The 20571-nt window shown below is 38.0% G+C and overlaps 2 protein-coding genes across 3 annotated transcripts in view; one reads left to right on the top strand and one right to left on the bottom strand.

Moving 5' to 3' along the window:
- Nucleotides 1-375: 375 nt before the first annotated feature.
- LOC113680261 (uncharacterized) lies at nt 376-8628 on the bottom strand. Its single transcript, XM_027197280.2, has 6 exons — nt 8525-8628; nt 8308-8380; nt 6992-7041; nt 5905-6161; nt 4756-4922; nt 376-4001 (listed from the first exon to the last, which is right to left on the bottom strand). The coding sequence occupies exons 1-6, from the start codon at nt 8599-8601 to the stop codon at nt 1776-1778; spliced, it is 2850 nt and encodes a 949-aa protein (XP_027053081.2). The 5' UTR covers nt 8602-8628; the 3' UTR covers nt 376-1775.
- Nucleotides 8629-8692: 64 nt separating this feature from the next.
- The window catches only part of LOC113680248 (huntingtin), a 49998-nt gene continuing 38119 nt past the window's right edge, over nt 8693-20571 (top strand). For both annotated transcript variants that reach the window (XM_089196701.1, XM_089196702.1), the window contains exons 1-16: nt 8693-8893; nt 9580-9663; nt 10267-10387; nt 12281-12340; nt 12460-12539; nt 13369-13435; nt 13539-13610; nt 13746-13887; nt 14409-14617; nt 15210-15378; nt 16152-17025; nt 17260-17309; nt 18607-18701; nt 18943-19044; nt 19800-19837; nt 20005-20068. In XM_089196701.1, coding sequence (XP_089052827.1) covers nt 8796-8893; nt 9580-9663; nt 10267-10387; nt 12281-12340; nt 12460-12539; nt 13369-13435; nt 13539-13610; nt 13746-13887; nt 14409-14617; nt 15210-15378; nt 16152-17025; nt 17260-17309; nt 18607-18701; nt 18943-19044; nt 19800-19837; nt 20005-20068 — 2325 coding nt within the window. In that variant the 5' untranslated portion in view covers nt 8693-8795. The remainder of the gene's footprint in view (nt 8894-9579; nt 9664-10266; nt 10388-12280; nt 12341-12459; nt 12540-13368; nt 13436-13538; nt 13611-13745; nt 13888-14408; nt 14618-15209; nt 15379-16151; nt 17026-17259; nt 17310-18606; nt 18702-18942; nt 19045-19799; nt 19838-20004; nt 20069-20571) is intronic.

Below are 20571 nucleotides of genomic sequence, written 5' to 3'. Positions count from 1 at the left end.
GTGGAACAGGGTACTCATTAATATTTTGCCGCGTACTTAAAATGTTGGGAGTTTCCGTGTCTTTCGACCCGTTACCCCCCTCCCCCCGTTAACCCTTAAGCGTGATGAGCATCTAATTTCTCCTAACAGTATCAACCGCAATCAAACACGAAAGTGAAGAGAATAAAGGGAATGATGGTAAACCCTTGAAGCTCTTGATGTCAGACAAATTCCCCTTGTAAGTACCGTTAGAAATATACAATATGGAGAACTTGCATACTGACGCAAAGGTGTAAAAGGCTAAAGACAGAAAACTGTCCCCATATCTGGCCTAATGTTCTCGCACGCATCTTCCCAACAACTGCATCGCAAAATTGAAAATTGAAATCGACGAAGTTGCAGATATGAAATGAATTTATTTCACCTTGATTGTACTTTTCATAAAAAAAAATGTTTGGCACACTTCCACAAGTATCTTGAAAGTGGAATAAATACAGACAAAACCAGTCACCATTCTTCACACCATAGAAAGTACAGATAACAGAGAGGAGTTCAAAGTGTATTTGAGGACGAAGAATGACCATGTTTGCCTTCGTATAACACTTTACGTCACATTTTTTAACTTAGCAAGTCCTTGCATGATGCTTAATCGACACGGTTCAAACGGCGCCATGCTCAAAAGTTGTTAAACAGCGAAGTTCTCAGGCCTCTAGATTCTAACTGAATTCTGCAAAGAGCCATATTACCCCCATTGGTTCTTGGTTAATTATAAGTAACAAAAACCAACCACATTTGTTTCGGCACAAGATCGGCGCGCCGTTAAAGCGAGCCTTCCAGTTGAGTCAAAATTCGTGTGCATGATGTAAAAGAAAGTCATTCTTCAACGCGCAAGCTTCTTTAATCGACAGGGGACTGTATAAGCCCAGTTAATTTAGCCCTTTACCTCCCAAGATCTGATTCTCCCCTCAAGCTGCTAAACATTACCTTATCAAGAAAGATATGAGAATTTGGTGTAAGATCAAGATAACAACTTCTACCTGATAGGTTGAGTATTCTCATCACCCGTTTGTTCGATAGTCTACAGACATTATAGGGAGAAGTTACAATGAAATGTCAATCTCTTGTGGGAGTTAAACGGCTGAGTCAATTGAGGAAGCAAAACTGCACCCATCTCTTGGAATAATGAATTACTACTCTACGATGGAGGTTCATCATCCAGGAAAAAACGGTGAATTGCAGCTGCAAAAAAGGCTTTGTCGGTTTTGGGACAGAGTTTTAAAGTTCACTGTTAGAAATCGCTTGTATGAAAAGATGTAAGTATTAATGCAAGTTGCCCTACTTTCACTCTTTTATACAACATATCCCAGCAAACTACGCATCGCTGTTTTGATTGCTTTTGATATTATAGTCAATAGAAAATATCATAAGCGTTCAAACCACTCGACAAATGTTCTATCGATTTGTTTTGAACAAGCAAACTTTGACACTGAACAGGGCGCCCCTCGATTGAGTGTCGTGAAACTAAACCTAAGCGGTTCCAGAGGCCAGCGAACACTAAGGAGAATACCTGAAACAACGAAATCACGGAAACATCATCGCCATCACACGTGATTAAGTCGTGATTGGATGTAGTTTTGTATCTGACTGATTGAGGGACGGTTTATTTAGACCAATCATAATAAGGCAACCCAGGATTACTTTTGGTACTCAATTGAAAATCGCTCTCGATCGGTTCCACCAGCAAGGGAGTTTATGTTCCACAATGTGCATTTTGTCTCCCAACTGCGTTCCCAAACTCACAACGATTTGTCCTGTGCGTCGTGTAGGTTCAAAATATTAGTAATTGGGAGCAGCTCTCCCTTCTCATCTCGGTACTTTTCTTCAAACTTTCTTATGTCGCTACCGCACTCGTATTTAAAAATATCCACAATCTTATTCCAGCGCGAGATCTTGCTCCTCTGGCTGGCTTTCTGAGCCGGAGACCACTGGCACAGCGGGGGCATATCTCCCAGGCCGTTCTCCCACAGATAAATTACGTCCAGCGCATTCACCTTCTTCGGTAGAATGAAATCCGAACCCTTTTTCGTAGAAGTTCCGTCACCTTCTAGGATTTCTGAGTCACTACCTATTACTTTATCGTGTTCTTGGTCTTGTAACTCAACGTTCTGTCCGCCAACCTCGTCCTTTGGTACCATGCCACAATTATTCAGAGCGGACGCAAAATGTTTTGGCAAGTACGATGGAGGCTCGTTTTCTAAATCGTATTTAGACAAAATTGCGGAAATGGGCAACAGTTCACCTTTGGCGTTGCTAAATCTTTCTTCGAACTTTTCCCAACTTCCGCCACAATCCTTTCGAAAGATGTCCACGATTTTCTTCCAGCGAAAGAGTTTTGTTTCATGTCCTACTTTGTGGATTTTCGGCCATTTATTAACGGGCGGAAAAAGTTCGCAGCCTTCCTCCCATAGCTGCACTACATCCTTGGCAGTCACTTTACGCGGGAGTTGATAAATCTCACTCTCAGTCCCTTCTCCAGTTTTCTGACCGGGAGGCGCAACGGCAAAAGGACTGGACAGGCTTGACGGTGACTCCCAGGCATCAAACATGGCAACAATCGTGGTGACGGGATATAGCTCGCCGCGCTCGTCCGAGAATTTTGACTCAAACAAACTCAAGTCTCCTTTGCAGTGATATTTGTATATGTCATATATTTTAGTCCAGCGCGAAAACTTGCTGCGCTGTCCTGCCTTCTGTGCGGGCGTCCACTTGTGGAGGGGCGGTAGATCACCGTACCCAGTCTCCCACAGCTTGATAATATCCTTGGCAGTGACTTTGCGAGGTAAAATATGACTGCTACCTTCGCCGGGGCTCAAGCTTTCCAACTTAACGCCACTCGCGCCATTTGATGGGGCAGCACTGGGTGACATTTCTCCGCTTTCAGTTTCATCTTGTTCATCAACTGATGTACTTAATCTGCTTCGGGCTTCGGGGATGTCAAAAATAGGCCCTGTCGTTGCGTTTTCCGCATCGTACTTTGCTATGATCGATGAAATGGCCAGAAGATGCCCGCGGTCATTTGAATACTTAGCATAGAAGGTGTCCCAGTTCCTGTTGCAGTCCTTATTAAAGATTTCAGCAATTTTACGCCATCGGAATATTTTAGTCTCTTGACCGATTTTCTGAGCGCGTGACCACTGACAAACCGGAGGGAACTCCTCGCAACCTTCCTCCCAGAGGCGCACAATATCGTTTGGCGTTACCTTCCTCGGGAGAAAGTAACGTACTTCAGCTGACGGTTGTGCCATGCTGTTGTCCTCTCCTACTTTCGTAGGTTCTCTGTTGATATCAGTACCTTCGTAATCTTCTAGTTCGGAATCTACAGATTTCCGTATCTCCTTCTTGAAGTCTTCATCCACATCTTGGGCATCAACCTTCTCTTTGCTAAAAGCCGCCGCTCCCTCGTGGTCGGAATTGTTTTTACCAAGAAAGGCCGGAGTCTGCTGAGTTTCGTACAACGACAGGATGGTTGTCACCGGCAGAATTTCCCCTTTGTTGTCCGAGAAACTCTCTTCGAATTTCTTCATATCACCATGATAATGAAGCTTGAAGATATCAACGAGCTTCTTCCACCGAGATATCTTGCTCTGTTGCTTTAGTTTTTGTGTGGGAGTCCAATCTTTCAGAGGGGGGAACTCCTCACAGCCATGCTCCCAAAGGTTGAGTACTTCCTTCGCCGACACCCTCCTTGGAAGCTCATAGCTACGCAGACTGCTCCTGTAAAGCTGTTGTGAGTTGGAGAATAAAGTATTTTCACTTACAAAGGGAACGTTGGGTAACGGAGGTACTTCTGGAGTCTCTGTCTTTGCAGTGGTATCGGCCAAGGTTTCCTGAGGAGTGGCCGGTGCCAACCGTTGGATGAATGGTCCCCCGCTTGCAAGTAGATGGTTTTGGGCTTCCACGAGGTCAGACAGCTTCTTGTATGATTCCTCCAAGGCGAGATTTCGGTTTTGAAGGACCTTGACCTGAAACGATGGAAAATAACAATGAAAGAGACTACAAGAACGCGCTATAAGAGAAATTTACAACGGTAGGACGGACACTCACGAAGATCTTCTACGCAGTGTAAACTTGCCTTCTCTCTACAATAGGAGGCTTCAAGAGATTGTAATTTCAATGTACAAAGTTAGAAATGGTTTGGGTACATAGGTACATAGGGTACATAGGTACTCTGGCAATTTTGCTTTTGTGACAGAAAGAATATTGGTGGAAACCTCTTTCCCCCCTTTTTTCTTTTGCTACAATCAGTAAAAATAATTTAAATTTATAGGTCCTGATACAATCGGATAACACTGCAGATCAAATAAAATAAAGCTGTGGATTGTATTAGTTGGTGCTGCAACATCCCATCAAGAAAAAGTAAGGACAGGCAATGAGGTGGCTGGTTATTGAACTTTCAGTTATGTGAGAAAGCTCCAGATGAATGGTCCAATGAACTGAGATAACATTCAGCATGGGCATTCTTCAGATGAACTGTGGCTAACAGATGCCTTGACAATGGGTTAAGCATTTGGAAGAAAAGAATACTTGAACAGTGACCCACATTTTTCTTTGACAAACCTCTGCCAGTATAACCAAATTGTTTGATCAAATTGGTAAATTGTATGACAAAAACAAAGGAACTTTTCAATAATTCAAAACCAAAGGGGAACTCAAAAAATTTTTCTGGCAACAACATGTTCCAAATTAGACTTTGCTTTACTTTTTTTAACTCCTTACCTGCTGTTCAAGTTCTTCAAGTTTCTTTTGAAACTGCAAGTGGATCTGTTCAGTGGTTACTTCCTGAGGAGGTGTTACATTGGGTGTTGGCATCAAACCAAGAGCCATCTGTGGCATTGGCACAGGACTACCAGCATCAGAAGCTACTCCAACATCATCTAATGGGTCTGAAATCAGACAAAACATAACTTAAAAGTTTGTCTCAAAGTGATATGATGCAAAATGATACTATGGTTTACTACTATCACACACTTGCTGTAGACACTAGTAATCAGGGGTTTCAAAGTGTTTTCATGTAGGCACCAGACTCACCAAAAGTAGGTGATTATGAAAAGTTCCTTGAGGGCCAAAAGGTATTTATTTTGACCAGAGTAAGCAGTGACATATTATCAGATAGCCAATAGGATTATGGCAGTCAACAGTTTTTGTTAAATCCCTGAACAATCGTAATGAAATAGTTTATGAAAAGATCAAAAGACTAGGAGCCAGTCATTGGGATTGATCTGGTCACTTTTTAACTCTTTAACCCTCATGAGTGACCCAAACAGAATTTTTCCTTACAATATCAATACAATGTCAAGAAGGCGAGTGATGAGAATGAAGAAAAATATCAGTCAAGGGATTATAAGTTGATCCAATAAAAAATTCTCCAAACTAACATCACAAGAACTGCATGGCAGAATGGCAGGCAGTAAGGAGAATTACTAATGAGATCTTGGGAGTGAAAGGTTTAACAAGTTTGCACCCTAAACAATCCTCAATTTAGCTGTACTTTTTATCTGAACATTATTTTTGTGAAAAGCATCAAGAGGGCTGAAAGCTTATGGTGTAAGGAAATTTATTTAATTAAATCAACCCTCTTATGGAGAAGGCCTCAGGCCCACTGATTATGTAAGACTGCTGTTTGGGATGGACCTTGTGTAAATAACCAACCCCAAATGTTTGACTGAGCCAATTTTATGCTATGATTGTCATAATTACCACATCAAAAGGGTTGGGGAGTTGTTTACAAATTTGGGCCCCCATTTTCTCCACAGTCCCCTTACTATATTGCTTTTGTGAACTCAGTACTTAGTAATTACTTATTTTGGGAAAATCATTCAGTTAGAGCCCCAAAAACAACTACAACAAGACTTGTTCCCAGATTACCTTCCAATGCCTCTCTTACTTCACTGCTTGGATCCTCCAGGGTTAACTGCTGATAGACAGGTTCTGTTGGTGGATGAATAAGATCTTGTTCAGCTCCTGCATCCGCAAGCCTGAAAGGATTCTCTTCTGGTAGCTCAGAAAAGATCTGCACAGCCATGGCGTCAATATCTGGCTTGATCTCATCAGTGATGAATTTGACCCCTGAATCCAGGTCACCTTTTGTAATTTTTCTGCTTTCTTCATTCTGCTCAAGTTTTCTGAAAAACCAGAAAAGTGCGTTACAAAACACAGACATCCATAGACTGTCCTAGGCCTTCACTTAGTAAATCAGAGCAAAACAGTAAATAGCACAATAGTAAAAATTGTGTGTGATCCAAAATTCCTTCTTTTAAACAGTCCAACCCAAGCCTTCCACTTTTTTTGCTCCACCACTACTGTCATGCCATTTACTATTTTGCTCTATTTTACTACTGGTAATTGAACATCTGGAACAGGCCATTCATTTGGTGATGGTGAAACAAAATTAAAAATCCTAGCAACTATTTTTGTCCTCTTGGTATTGAACATTTTTAAAGGTACTCATAAACTTCAACATGTCACTATTAAGTCCTTTCACTCCCAGGATCGAGATATCAATTCTCTATATTATTGCTAAAGAGTTTAATGTTAAATAGGCCGTTGCCCTTAAGATGAAATGCTTTGCTTGATTACCCTTTTGCTTCACAAGTATCCATAATGTAAGGAGCAATTCCTTTTTGAACACTCCTGAGGTGTTGTAGGGGTTAAATCTTTTTATGCCAATGTACACTCTGTATGTTCAGTGCATAGTTTGATTCTTTTCACATCAGTTGTGAATTATTTTAAGCTATTGACAAATTGACCAGTAATTGCCTAGATATGAAACTCAATTCTCTTCACAATGCATACATTAAATGTATGGTAATCATACTGGGATCAATATGGAAAAGGTCCAAAATTCTCCCCACTGATGAAAACAATGACACGACTTTGAAAGTAGACTAAAGTGCAATAAAATTATAAGCTACAAATTGCAATAATGCAAGAAAAAAACTTTCTTAGTCATTACCTTTTGAAACTTCTGTGTTCACTCGACACGATCAGAAAATCACTTTCATCCTTAAAAAAAAAGCACAAAAATATACAAAACAGTACATAATAAAATCATAAAATCTGTATAACTACAATGGTCATGAAGATGGAGCAAAAAAAATCAAATTATTAATTTTCAAACAGCATTGGTATTAAATAGATGAAAAAATAGATAATGGCATTGACAAGGTGCTTTTCTCCAACTGATTTGAATTAGGAAAGTTGGTTTTTAAACATGCAATTTAGTGCTAACAACTGAGTTCAAAATGGAAATTGGCTACCGTAAAGCGTTAAAAGAGTGATGTTTCAAGCATTAGTTTAGAGCGATTGGAGGAATTGTGGGTTGTGTGTGGGTTCATTTCAGAAAATGGAGCTACACTATTGGTGGGAATATAGTAACAATAAAACAAGAATAAATTAGTTGAATGAAAAGCCCTCGTTGATACTGTGGGGTTTAAGAGTGCCAATTTGGAAGATAAATTTTTTCTCTAAAGTTTTACAGCTTTCTCTACATGAGGGCAGTTTGGAAACCTGCAAAACTTTAGAACAAAAATTTATCTTCCAAATCAGAACTCTTAATCCACGGTATCAACAAGCACTTTTCATTCAACTAATTTATTCTTGTTTCTCGTCACCATATTCCCACCAATAGCGTAGCTCCATTTTCTGGATTTAAACCCACACAGAACCCACAATTCCCCAATTGCTCTGACAAAGGGCTAATGCTCGAAACATACCCATTTAACTCTTTATAGTGGCCAATTTACTTTTACCACTTTTACCGCACCACAGCTTCTTTAGAAACTCACCCCCTTTATTTTTAAACATGTAGATGGACATAAAACCTTGAGAGAAATGACAACTTAACCAGCACAACACTTCTTTTATGTACAGCAATGGTAAGGAACCATTCTCAGAGGACATTTCCGCCATAAACCTTGCAGTATTTGGAACAAGGCTCCCTTTCCTTAGCAACAACGAAAATGTCACGCAATATCAGTTAAAAATTGAGTCACGCTAAACGCTTGCAAACTGTTACTATTCCGCTTGATTTACCTGATAAGGGACATAGTCGAAAAATCAAGTCGCCTTTTAAGTTTTAATACAGAAGCATCGGTTGTTCGATTGATTCAATAGTTCTTTCAGTGATTATTGGAAATCACAATACAGGAACTTTGGGTGATTCCTCAGAACCATGAGTTCTTCACTAAGGAGCTCGAAATAACTTGCAGAACGAAAGATCGAACTTTTATCAAACGTAACAGGAAGAGTTGTACTGTACTATGCACTTACCAGTCCCGATTCATGAATGTTATGTGCACCATCAGCTATCTTGGAAATTATTGAATGTAGATTCTCTTCTCTCCTTCCAAGGAAACAAATTTTAAACAGACTTAAAACACATGACCCACAAACAGCGAACAACAATCGAAAAATCAGGACTAATCGTATGAATTATGGTCCAAAGAAACGATTGATTACTTCTATGATCATTGCACAGATTACTTACTCTGAGCGAGCATCCTGGGAACTTTCCATTTTCTCGTTTTTAGTGAGAGAAGGAAGGAAAGGAAACCCCGCATGCATGCAAGTTGAAATGTGAGAATGAAAGAAAAGAAAGGGCGTTGTTAGCGTCTGTCGGTGGAGACCTGGGATCGAGGCCACCTGTATCTTGAAAGCGAGGCTAACGTATCAAAGATGGCGGCCGATCGAGGTTGTAAAGTAGATGACACTTAAAGATTTATTTCAGAGCTCTGGACGTAGGAGCAAACTTGCACAAAATGTCTCTAGCAGCGGCAGATAAGCTGCTCAAAATTTTTGACGCGTTGAAAAATTTTAGAGAGGGCATTCCTGTGGTTGACCCAAATCCTTTGGCAAAGTAAGGATATCTCCATTGCTTAGATTACTTAGTTTATGCAGCGTTGCATCAATAGTTGACAAAAAGTGAGGCTCACTGGTTATCGAATGCTGACCTTAAATTTTAGATAAATTAAGCGACTAGTTAAACTTGGTTTACAGCCGTTGATCAAGTGATACCAACCTAAATGACAGGGCTGAGTATGAACCTCCCCCTTCAGTCCTTCTCTTAAAGTTTTATATTTTGCCTGTAGCTCTGTTGATTTTCAGCCTTATCCAAGCGCTCATTTACCAAAAAATAATGCATTGGTACTTACAAGTCAGTACACAGCCACAGTGTAGCTGACCTAAGCTGAAAGCTCTTATGCAAAGATGCATGTATTACTGTTGTGTATTATTCTCAGGAGACTTCCTTGAAGTTAATGACTTTGGAACATTTTCGTGACTTAATTAAACATGTGGGATGATAATTAATGTAAGATAGAATTTACTGTTGTAAACACAGCTACAACTTATTAGAACTGACTTTACTGAAATTTTTCCCTTCTATTTAATGCTATATTAATCAGCACTATAAATGATTGAGGGCATGGAATATATATCTGTATCACCTTACTGAGCCAATGCCAAGGTTGAGGCTTTTTGTGAATGTAGTAGAAAAAAAAACAGTACCACAGGTAACAAACAATATTATTAATTTTTTCATAGGAAGAAAGAAAGCCTTCTGTCTAAAAAAGAAAGAATATCATATCTGAACACCATTCCTGAACTAGTTTGCTCCTCAGGTATAAGGTTGGTATCAAAATGAGAATTATAGAATATTAGGCACTTAAAAATTTTTTATCTTCTATTTGTTCCTAGCTGGAATGAATTAATTTAAAATATAAATTACACCCCATGACTGGTTGTCTTGTATTTTACTTGGGAATACCTTCACTTGTACTTACTTTCACTACAGTGTTTAAGGGAGAAATCTCTGGAATTTACAGGAATTATTATATGCTGGTACAGTTGTTGCATGTATCTGTAACACCAGTTATTCATTTTGAAATTAAAAAATCCATGAGTTCTTGATGCTGTGCCATGTTGACATGTGGGATCACAAATGAATTAAAAAAGGGGAAGAATCCATGTTTTTCTTCTCTGAAAATGAATATTTTCATTTTCATTTTTGCTTGACAACTTCCTTGAAGTATCACTTGCATTAGATGTTCAGAATACTTTTACTACCTTAGTGCTCTGGTTTGAGTCATTTTGTTGTGATCTTGGGGAAAACTCTTATTGTTTTGAATTAGAAATAGTACTCCTTTGTCAGTTCATTGCAAAAAGAAATTTAATACAAATGAGATTAATGCACCTTTAATGTTCACTTGTTTTGACTGATTGCTCCATCAGAAGTTTGTCTGAATTTCCAAAGATCCTGGCTATCACTGTGGACTCTTTGTTAGTCAGCTGTGATGATCAGGAGTCAGATGTGCGCTTGGTTGCTGGTGAATCTCTCAACAAACTTATCAAGGTCAGTTGCTGCCTTATAGAGATGTTTAAATGGTTTCATGATCTTGATGAATTCTTCTTGCGTTTAGATTAGTTCTTGCATGCACCTATGATATGAAAGAAGACAGATATACAGTAGACATAATGAGAGTTAACAAGCTGTTTTAGCCTACAGTTCTTGTCTAGAGGTTTACATTAGTTACATACATACTATATATATATAGTTAAGTGTACTATAAGGATGTAATGAAGAGGCCAACTCTGGAGTGTTCTGGACGAGTTTAATGCACAACGTTTCGGCTGTTCAGCCTTCTTCAGGTTAAAAATTAAAAACTAAAAAGCTATTTACAAAGATTGTGACTTATATACAAAACAGAAATTTTAAGATTGAGGTTACATAATACAACAGGGAAGGGTTAAACAATGAAAGGCAAATAAAGAACTATGGGTGGCATGTGAATACAAATAAGTGACAAAAATTAGAGAGAAAAAAGAATCTAACTTAATTATTAGTGTTTACTCTGGAGCAACAAGCTCACCATTGAAGGCCTCTGAATGAATGTAATCTGGTAAAAATCATAACAGGATCCTGGGAAAGGGCCATTGAACCACAGTAATAATTTCCCCTCCAAGGCCCCTTTTTTTAACAACCGATGACAAACATTGTATCCTGTGGATCCTCTTACTGGGAGTTCATCGTTAGGTATACCAATTCTACACTGCTTATATATATATAAATGTGGGGGAAGAGTCTACCTTGGCATAAAGTGCTCAATGCTGTGGGGGTAGAGTCTACCTTGGCATAAAGTGCTCAATGCTGTGGTAGCAGAGCTGAGTATATATAAGTGAAAGAATCAAAGAGGACACATTGATTCTCTGTTACTCTGAGTTTCGCGCCTAAGTGCTCGTCAGAGAGAACTTTTTGAAAAAGTTCTGACAAGCGCTTAGGCGCAAAACTCAGAGTAACAGAGAATTGATGCAACCTCTTTGATTCTTTCACTTATATATGTGTGTGTGTGTGTGTGTGTGTGTGTGTGTGTGTGTGTGTGTGTGTGTGTGTGTGTGTGTGTGTGTGTGTGTGTGTGTGTGTGTGTGTGTGTGTGTGTGTGTGTGTGTGTGTGTGTGTGTGTGTGTGTGTGTGTGTGTGTGTGTGTGTGTGTGTGTGTGTGTGTGTGTGTGTGTGTGTGTGTGTGTGTGTGTGTGTGTGTGTATTTTTTTTTTAATGTCTTTATTTATTTAACTAGGCTGGGTCAGTTCAGTGAGAGCTGGTTTGAATGGGGACCTGCAAAAACAATATAAACATGAAAAGATATATACAGAAATATAAAATACAAAATGAGGCTAAAGCACAAATTACAAGATACACGTACAATATACAATATACAAGACATTGAAAAGCATATCACAAGAATTTCACCAATAAAGTTTGAAAAGCTTGATAAATTTAGGGAGAAACATTATATTCCTTAATTTACCAGGTAGTCAAGAGTATTCCATACCTTTGTGCCTTTGTAAAGGAAAGAACCTTGATATTTAGATGTTTAAGCAAGAGGCCATTGCAAAACATCTCTATGTCTGGTATTGAAGGAATGATATCAGGGGTAAAAAAATAAATTCATCCAAAAGATCATGGAGACATTGTAAACAAACTCATTTATTACTAATCATTACATTAATACAAGTCAGTATAGCTGGGAGTTTCACTACTAACCCTTAGTTTGCACATTCTCCATAATGTTTTCTTTATGTTACCTATGATACTGATAAGGGAAACTTGTTTAACAATCAATGCAACAATAGCTTCTATTGTTGGTGATCATTTCCTTTACTCTCTTGAACTTGATGTTTTGTTCGGCAGGGAAACTGTAAGGAGAGATTAGATTCTAATCAGAAGTGATGTTTTCCCTCCCAACAGGGATTGATGGACTCTTTTATGGGACGGATACATGTAGAGCTTTACAAGAAAATAAAAGAGGTTTAGAATTCTGTAAATTTTGTTATAATAGTCATAATAGCTATTTCATTTTACAATGTACATTGTGGGTGTAGATGATTGTTTTTTTTTCTCTTCTCATCATTGTATTCATTTGTTAGAATGGCTCTGCTAGAAGTCTGAGAGCTGCTTTATCTAGATTTGGAGACTTGTGCCATTTGATTAGGCCACAGAAATGCCGGTAGGTGTGTTTTAGTATTCACCAATACTATATTGTCAAAAATAATTTATTGCTTGTATTAGTATGGTTTTTATCTCAGCTAGGGTATCCTCATATACCTTTCAGAATTATAAGGCAAACTCTTTGAGTATTGTGCTCAAAGTCTTGTTAGCAAATTCAAGATGTTACAGTTACAATTGTAAATAGTATTTACTTACTTCTTTAGTCCAGGGTTGTTGTAGCTTGATACTATAAATAGAAACTTGGGGAGTGATTTTTAAACGTTAAGTGGCACAGGATTTGTATGTGTTGTGGATAACCTTGAAATTCATAGAAGTCTTCAATGTTGGATTCCATGCAGGCCTGTTAAGTTCTGGGCACTGAAAATGGGTTATAGAAAAGCAAGGAAATTAAAGAAATTTTTTTGTTTTGAGAAACAAAGAGAAAAATACGGTACCTACATTACATTATTGTTCCCAGAGTATTTTGGTTGCTGCCTGTAAAACAAAGGTTGCAGAAAACACCTGAAAGGCCTGGGAAAGGTTGTGGAAATAACTAGTGGAATTTTGTGGTGTTGAATGAGTATGCATGCTGTGGCACCATTAACTTAAGGGAATTTTTTATCAAGATTTCATTAGCGTCCAGAGTGTAGTGTGGCCTAGCTAGTGAAAAAATTTTGGAATCATTATTTTGTGTCTTTGGGGGTACATGTTCAATTGCATTGAAAGTTGCTCTTTCTACAGTGTATGAGTCTCTGCAAATTTGAGTGGCAAGGATTGGCTCATACCATCCAGCTGCTGAAAATCCCCCATGATTTTGATCATTTTTTAAAATGCATTTTTTCTTTCAGGCCATTTATTGCAAACTTGTTGCCATGCATAGCTCGTGTAAGCACACGCACTGAGGAGACAATCCAGGTAAAAAAGTAGGAGAAACTCTTTTGAGGTGAAAATATATAAAGGTTTTGGATTCCACATCACTCTACTTAGACCTGGTTAACTGATTTTCTTTTATCTCTAGGAAATACTTGCCATTGTCATGCAGAAGATAATGAGTGTTCTGGGAAGTTTTACAGGTGATAAAGAGGTTAAGGTTAGTTTTTCCCTATTACTTGCCTGTAGCATATTCATGTGATTCATTATAAAGAGGTGAAAAAATTATTTTGATCACTTTCAAGATCTTGAAGGTGGCTCTTTATAAACATAAACACAATTTTTTTATCAACAGCAATTACTGAAAACATTTTTGCCAAACTTGCGATCCTCATCAGCAACAACCAGACGAACTGCTGCAAGTGGCCTTGTTGTTATCTGTCAATATTCACGTAAACCAAGTTTCTTTTATGAGTGGCTCCTGAACATTTTGTTAGGTGAGTTACTTTCTCTATACTCTATTGGTTAAAATGTTAAGCCAATATGCTGTGAGCTGAAGGGAAGAATTGAATAACCATACTAAGAAAAACATTAAGCAAGAAAGTATAGGGTTACGCGTTAGAGGGCCAAGAAAGAGGTGATTTTTGGCCAATAATTCATAACTAAAGACACTCTCGTCCATGTTGCATCATACTACACTGTTAATTTAAAACAAAGAAGGCCAAATACTGTATCTTCCCACTTCTTTCATGGCTATTTTGTTAGCACAATAAACCTTGTAGCCTGGATTGCAAGAAAATGTGAATGTCTGAAAGTGGTACCTTAAGTTTATGGGCCCACAGCAGTGTTTTAGAACTTAAATCTAAGGAACTTTAGATTGTACATGTAGTTCAAGAACCAGTTAATTCTTTATATTTAAAGTGAAGCATGGAGTCCCAGCCACATCTTTGGGAGAGTACTGTTCTATTAAAATAACACTGAAAACCTGACTTTTGTCCTGTTCACACTTTTAATTAAGGTTTGGTGTTACCATTCCATGAAGACAAAGATTCAACTGTCTATCTTGGTGTGCTGATGTGTTTACGACACATGATTCCAAACTTGGATTGCTCTTTCTCATTTGATCATCAAATGAAAGGTTTGCGAGGCAGCTTTGGTTCTCATTGCTCATACTCTGCAGATGGAACACTTGGTGCTGAACAGATGCAGAACAATCAGCTTTTACAGGTGCACATTTGTCTAATGCTTTTATATTCTCAGAAGTTTTGTGTAATCTACAGCGCTGATGAAGGCATGGCTTTTTTAGACAGGAGAGATTTAAAGTGGCTGTCTTGTGTTTCAACTATCTTTTTGCATAATTTTAAGCACACTTTACAGCAGGATAGGGAATTGGAAACAAAGAAAAATTAGATTTAAACCCTCTCACTGCACATGGTTGTAAGCAAATATTTTTGGAATTAGTTTCAAACAAATTTGTGAAACTACAGTACAGGTAGTATAACATAATTACAATATCATGAAATATTTCACAGCTGCCATAGGAAATTTTCTAGTTGTAGTACATGTGAGCAATTCAAAGGTTAAATGACTGGGCTTTCCTTTTAACAAAGAGGCCGCTAGAAGCTGTTGATTCTTAAATTACTTTTCCATAATTTAAAATGTTTTCTTCAGGGTCCTTTTTTGTAATCTGTCTACTAGCAAAAGTTAAGTGACATTTGGTAAAGGGGATCTGTTATTCACAAATAACCATCTCACTAAATTGCTCAAAGCTGGAAGCTCAGTCTTCCACTAGATTTTAATTTGTTATTGCTTTTATAAGGTTTATGAAGTGATCATGTACTGCACAAAGCATTCAAATCATAACGTGGTGACAGCCTCACTTGAAACATTGCTGCAGCTTCTGCGTGCCCCACCTCCTGCTCTTCTGTCGATTCTTCTATCAGCAGAAGGAATTACACCAAGTGCCAACTCTGATGCATCAAAGCAAGGTAACTTTACAATGTCTGCTGGAGGTCCACCTGCAAGTAATGTGTAGAATACCATAAATGAAATACAGAATTCCCTTGAATAAGCACCCAGGTGCCTAAAAGGCCAAGAGCGCTTACTGGAAGTAGGGTGCTTAATCCAGAGGGGTGCTTATTTTAATTTGTTCTGATTCCACCGTAGTTGAAGGTTGAAAAGTTATACAAGGTATTATTTTAGTAAGTGAGAGAGGAGGGGGGGAGGCTTTCTTTGAGAGGGTGCTTGGTTGATTTTATGGCCTAGGGATGGGGACTTGTGTAGGGGAGGGCGCTTATTAGAATTTGGATGCTTATTTGGGAAAGTGCAGTAATTCTTGTTTAGAAGACTACCCTCTTACTTCATAATTTTCACAATATTCTGCTTATCATGTTACAGTATCATGAAGTTAACTGGTTTAAATGTGAAAATAGGAGAGAGGCAATCATTAGTTTTTAAAGGCTTGAATCTATGGAACAACTTGAAGGGTGTGAATTGGCAACCTTTAAAAATCATGTATGGTAGAATGATGTGATAGAGAAATCTACTTGCAACAAGGTCTTTTAAATATGCCCTCGAAGAGAGAGAGAGAGAGTACAGTTATTGTATTGATTATAAACTTTAAGAATATTGGGAAAGGGAGAATGTGGGAGATTGTATTTAAATGAGAGAAAATGATTATTTATACATGGTTGAATGGTATTCAAAGGTGCTTTTGTCTTGCCTCACTTGCCTCTCTTGCCTCACTTTTTTACTACCCAAGACTTGGAGTTTCTGGAAGAAACACCCTCTGAAGGTGACCCAACAATGAGTGAACTAGAAACAGCTTCCATCGCTGAAAGCACTGCTAGTACTGTAGATACTGGGGTTGGCAGCTCCATTGCAACTGATTTTGACACAGAGCAAACATCAGTTGATGAAATGCTGAGGTCAGCAGAGCTGGATCGCCTGCGTCTCCACGGTGGTTCTGCTGGAGACAATGATCAAACCAGAGAGGAAGCAGAAGAAGGAATTGATGTCTTTGATTCCACAATGAGTGAGGTGAAGACAGAAAATAGAAGAACTACCAGGTCTTTATCAGACCCTGGTTATGCTGCTGAAACAGATAACAATGCATCCATTGATGCAACTCAGAATGAGACTCAAGTATCACATGGAACATTTGATTATGTTGCCCACCGAGACAGTGATGGCTTGGAGTTAACCACCTCTGAGGATGATACCATTAGGACAGAGTCAGTATCGACACAGGAAGTAAGACTGCTTGTGGAGAGAAGTTTTCAGATAGATGCAGTGGCCTGCAAAGGGGTGCCTCTTGTACACTGTGTCCGCCTAATGAGCTCATTTCTTTTGTCTGGAAACCCTGGTGAGATGCTGTCAGACTCTTTTGTGCGTGTGAGTGTTAAATCATTGGCCCTTTCTTGCATTGCTCAAGCTGTTAAGCTCTACCCTGAAGCTTTCTTAGTAAGAATATTACCTGAGTTATCTGAGGATTCAGATGGTGAAGAATTTCATCAATCCAGTCCTCAGCTTGTTAGAGATATTCTTCTCTTTAGTGGACATGGAGATCCACAACTGCGAGGAAGTCTGGCCACTGTGATTGGAAATGTTGTAAGGACAGGACTGAACAAAGGAAGGTTAGTAGATCAAAGCTGAGAACAGGAATTTATCAATTTGGTGATGGTTATCAAAAGAATTGTACAGTTTGCTGACTTGCTTAGGAGGAAGCTGGAAGTGATGATCAAAGTTGAGCAGATGCATGTACAATACATGTACATTTCACACATAATTTCCACAGTGAAGTATCTTTTAAACTGCTTTAACTTGTATCATGTTGATTAACCTTTTCCTAATTTTTCATTAAATTTCAGGCTTGATTTTGACACTTGGTGCATAGACAACTGTCAAGAAATGGAGACAGGTATCAAATTGTTTGTCAATATGGTGTTTTTATAAACAATGTGTTTGCATTAAAAATTATTGTGTCTTTTCATGCCCTGGTTAACCAGCATGTAGATACAAACTTTATTTACACTTAATAAGGCTTCTTTTCTAGGAAAATTTAAAAAGGGGGAAAAAAGAAAACAAAAGCAAAAGTTACTCAAGACCCATCTAACAACTAATTGTTGATTAGTCTTTGGCTGCCTTTCTGTTGTTTGATGATTATCTGTTGTTTGATTGTCACCTTTCAAGTTCTGGCAAAGTTACTGACTAGCTTTTGTCAATAGTCAGCACATAACTCACTGGAAGTTGCTCGTGTTTGGGTGGCATGTTTTTGAATTAGGTGTCATTGTTACTGTATTGCTACATTTCTAATGAATTTTTTAAAACTTGATTGACCACTGAGTTTGCGAAAAGTTGATGTTTTTTGTTGCTTGTTGGTCAGCAGCCTGTTGATGATCTGTAACTGGTAATCATTTTTGGGAAATTTACTTGAAGAAGAGAATATACAACTGCATGCCTATAGTTTGCTGTATTTTGGAGAACTGATCTTCAACTAGAGCTAGTCTTAAGTGCCAGAGACATCCTTACCCTAATCCCTTATGTTCTGAGAGTCAGGCCCAGTTCAGTTGTTGTGCTTTTACCATGTCAAACTTAAGTGCAATTAGGTTTTACTATAGCACAGCGGAAGCATGATTCTGATTCAGATGTACAGCCAATGTTGAGTGAAACTCAGCATTTACTGAAGCACCCTAAGCACATACTCTGTAAAGGAGAATTATTTTAATTTGTGACTTCCCCAAGGTAATGCAATCCTGCCAAAACACATTAGCTTAATTTATGAATTTTGTGTGGCACAGGAGGGGTATAACACCTGAATCACTGTCATGCCAGAGTTGTGTAGCATGGCAGAGCTTGTCAAAATTAATTGCTGTGCTGAACTTAATTAAAAAGTTTGATTCAGATGACGTGCTTTTGTCAAACTTAATTCCTAAATTAAGTTTAGCATGGCAGAAGCACAGTGTCTGAACTGGGCCTCACTGTTGCCTGGGTGATGCCAAAGGGGATTTGACTGAGGAGATGGTTGAATTCAGGCTAAACTAGGGTGTAAAAAAGTCTGTCAACTGGCTGATGATGACTTCATTTCAGTGGAGCAAGTACAAAAGTTTCACCAATCATGTTCTTCTCGTGAGAAACTCATCTTGCCAAAGTTTCTTTTCAGAGCTGGATAACATGTAATTTCATTTTGATTTATTACAAGTTTACCTCTCTCACAGTTCCATTTGGACTGGAAGATCTAATCTCAGTGTTGAAGTCTATCCTTCAAGATGAGTCTCCTGTTGCCATCAGACAAGCGTGTGTTTCTCTAAAGGTATAGCATATGCAAGTCAGAGAAATTCTTGTAATTCAAGTTAAACCCAATAAATTATTTGGGGTCAACCAAAGTTGATTTTTTTGCCAATAATACAAGAAGATTGAAAACAAAAGAATTAGAGTTTGTGACATGTTTGGTCCAATAACAAAAAAGCAAACATTTGTAACACCTCAACTTTTCAACTTAATGTGCTCTTAAGTTTACATTTCCTTTCTCATACCTGACTTGTTTTTCTTAGAGCTGCCTCTTTTTGCTGTGCTCTAGTAAACACTCCAAGGTTGCTTTGGACCTGTTGAACACCATTTCAACTCTAAAAGATAACTCTTATTGGTTAGTAAAGGTTTGTATAGAAAAGTTGTTACATAATTATATAATTCAGTAACTTTGTATTGATTTCCCAAACCACAGATACTATTTTCTCTTGAATTTTTGTTAAACTACAAGAGAGAATGTTTTCCTGAGTTATACCTTTAATTTGAATTGAGAGTGAAATATCTTCTGATGTAGTGTAAATCATATTTGTAGTGGCAGGCATATCTTTGTGCTGTGATGCACAAAATATTGAAAAATTGCTTGTATTTACCTCCATGTTTTTGGTTTTTGGTTTTTTTTAACAGCTTTATTGGGTATGACTGATATGATACTAATTCAATTTCATAATACAATTTACAATATAAATCAAAAGTACAAGATACAACAAGAACAATCATTGACAAAGCAAAGCAGAAAAAAAGTAACTAATCATAATTTACGGAAACAGTCAAAAGCCGTGATTTTTTTGTTCTCAAAACCCCGAACCTTTAAAAGAAACAAGTTTGGTTGGAGTGTCGTATAGTAACTACTTACTAACCTTAGTTGCATGAGCTGCACTGAATATTGTCCCTGGGGCGGGGCTTGGTTAGTGAGGAGTTACTCTCACATGGATTCTCCATCTACATCCTCCATTCAAAAACAAAAAACAAAACAAAAAAACCAAATGAAAATAAAGATGAAAAAAAATGAGGAGGTGCACATTCATGCAATGTGAATTGATGTTAAACTTTCTTCACCCTGTGGATTTAAAATCTAACCATACCTTTACAAATCTAAATACAGGTTGAATTATTGGAAATACTAGGGGAAGTGGACTTCAGGTGAGATTTTACAAAGTCAATTGATTTCATATTGCATTTCTTTGAGGTGAACTAAACACTTATTGGTCAAATGCAAGAAGTGATATTAAACTGCTTCAAGTCAGTCACATGACTGTACATAACAAGATGTGTATCAAGAGTAAACCTTTTTTTGTTATTATTTACAGGCTTTTAGGTCTTCTAAAACTTAAATTTGAACACCTTCAGGAGTCAGGGATGCATAAATTGTTTGTAAGTTTTGGTTCACAAAATGCAGAAGATAAACTTGTATTTAAGACTTTTTATACAATATTTGTCAGTGCACTAGACCCCCTATAATCCTCCACTCGTCTCAATGGTTGTACTGGTTTTGTTTTGGTCATATTGGTTGTTTTATTTTGAAGGTTATAGTCAATTTGGTAATTTCATTTTGGTCGTTCAGTCATTTTGTTTTGGTTGTTTTGGTTGTTTTGCTTATAGGGTAACATGCACTGACATGCATTGGCCTAGTGGTCAGCATTGTGTTGCATTCAAGGGCAAGTTTTTTTACTCTCAAATTGTGTCTCTCTCCCAAATGTGTGACTGACCACAATACCAAGACCACACCTGGCAAATTGCAAGTTAACCCAGTAAAGGACTAACATCTTACTTAAAAGGAGCAGCAATCATTTCAAATGCATCATGCATCTGAAAAAAGCAAGTTCTTTTCATGTCTTCCAGTGCAAAACCAGCTCAAGGTCCTCTGTTTTTCAATA

The sequence above is a fragment of the Pocillopora damicornis genome, chromosome 2 (assembly GCF_964200805.1).
Source record: "Pocillopora damicornis chromosome 2, jaPocDami1.2, whole genome shotgun sequence".
NCBI classification, from domain to species: domain Eukaryota; kingdom Metazoa; phylum Cnidaria; class Anthozoa; order Scleractinia; family Pocilloporidae; genus Pocillopora; species Pocillopora damicornis.
The sequence above is the reverse complement of the archived record's forward strand: the minus strand, read 5'-3'. Positions and strand labels throughout refer to the sequence as shown.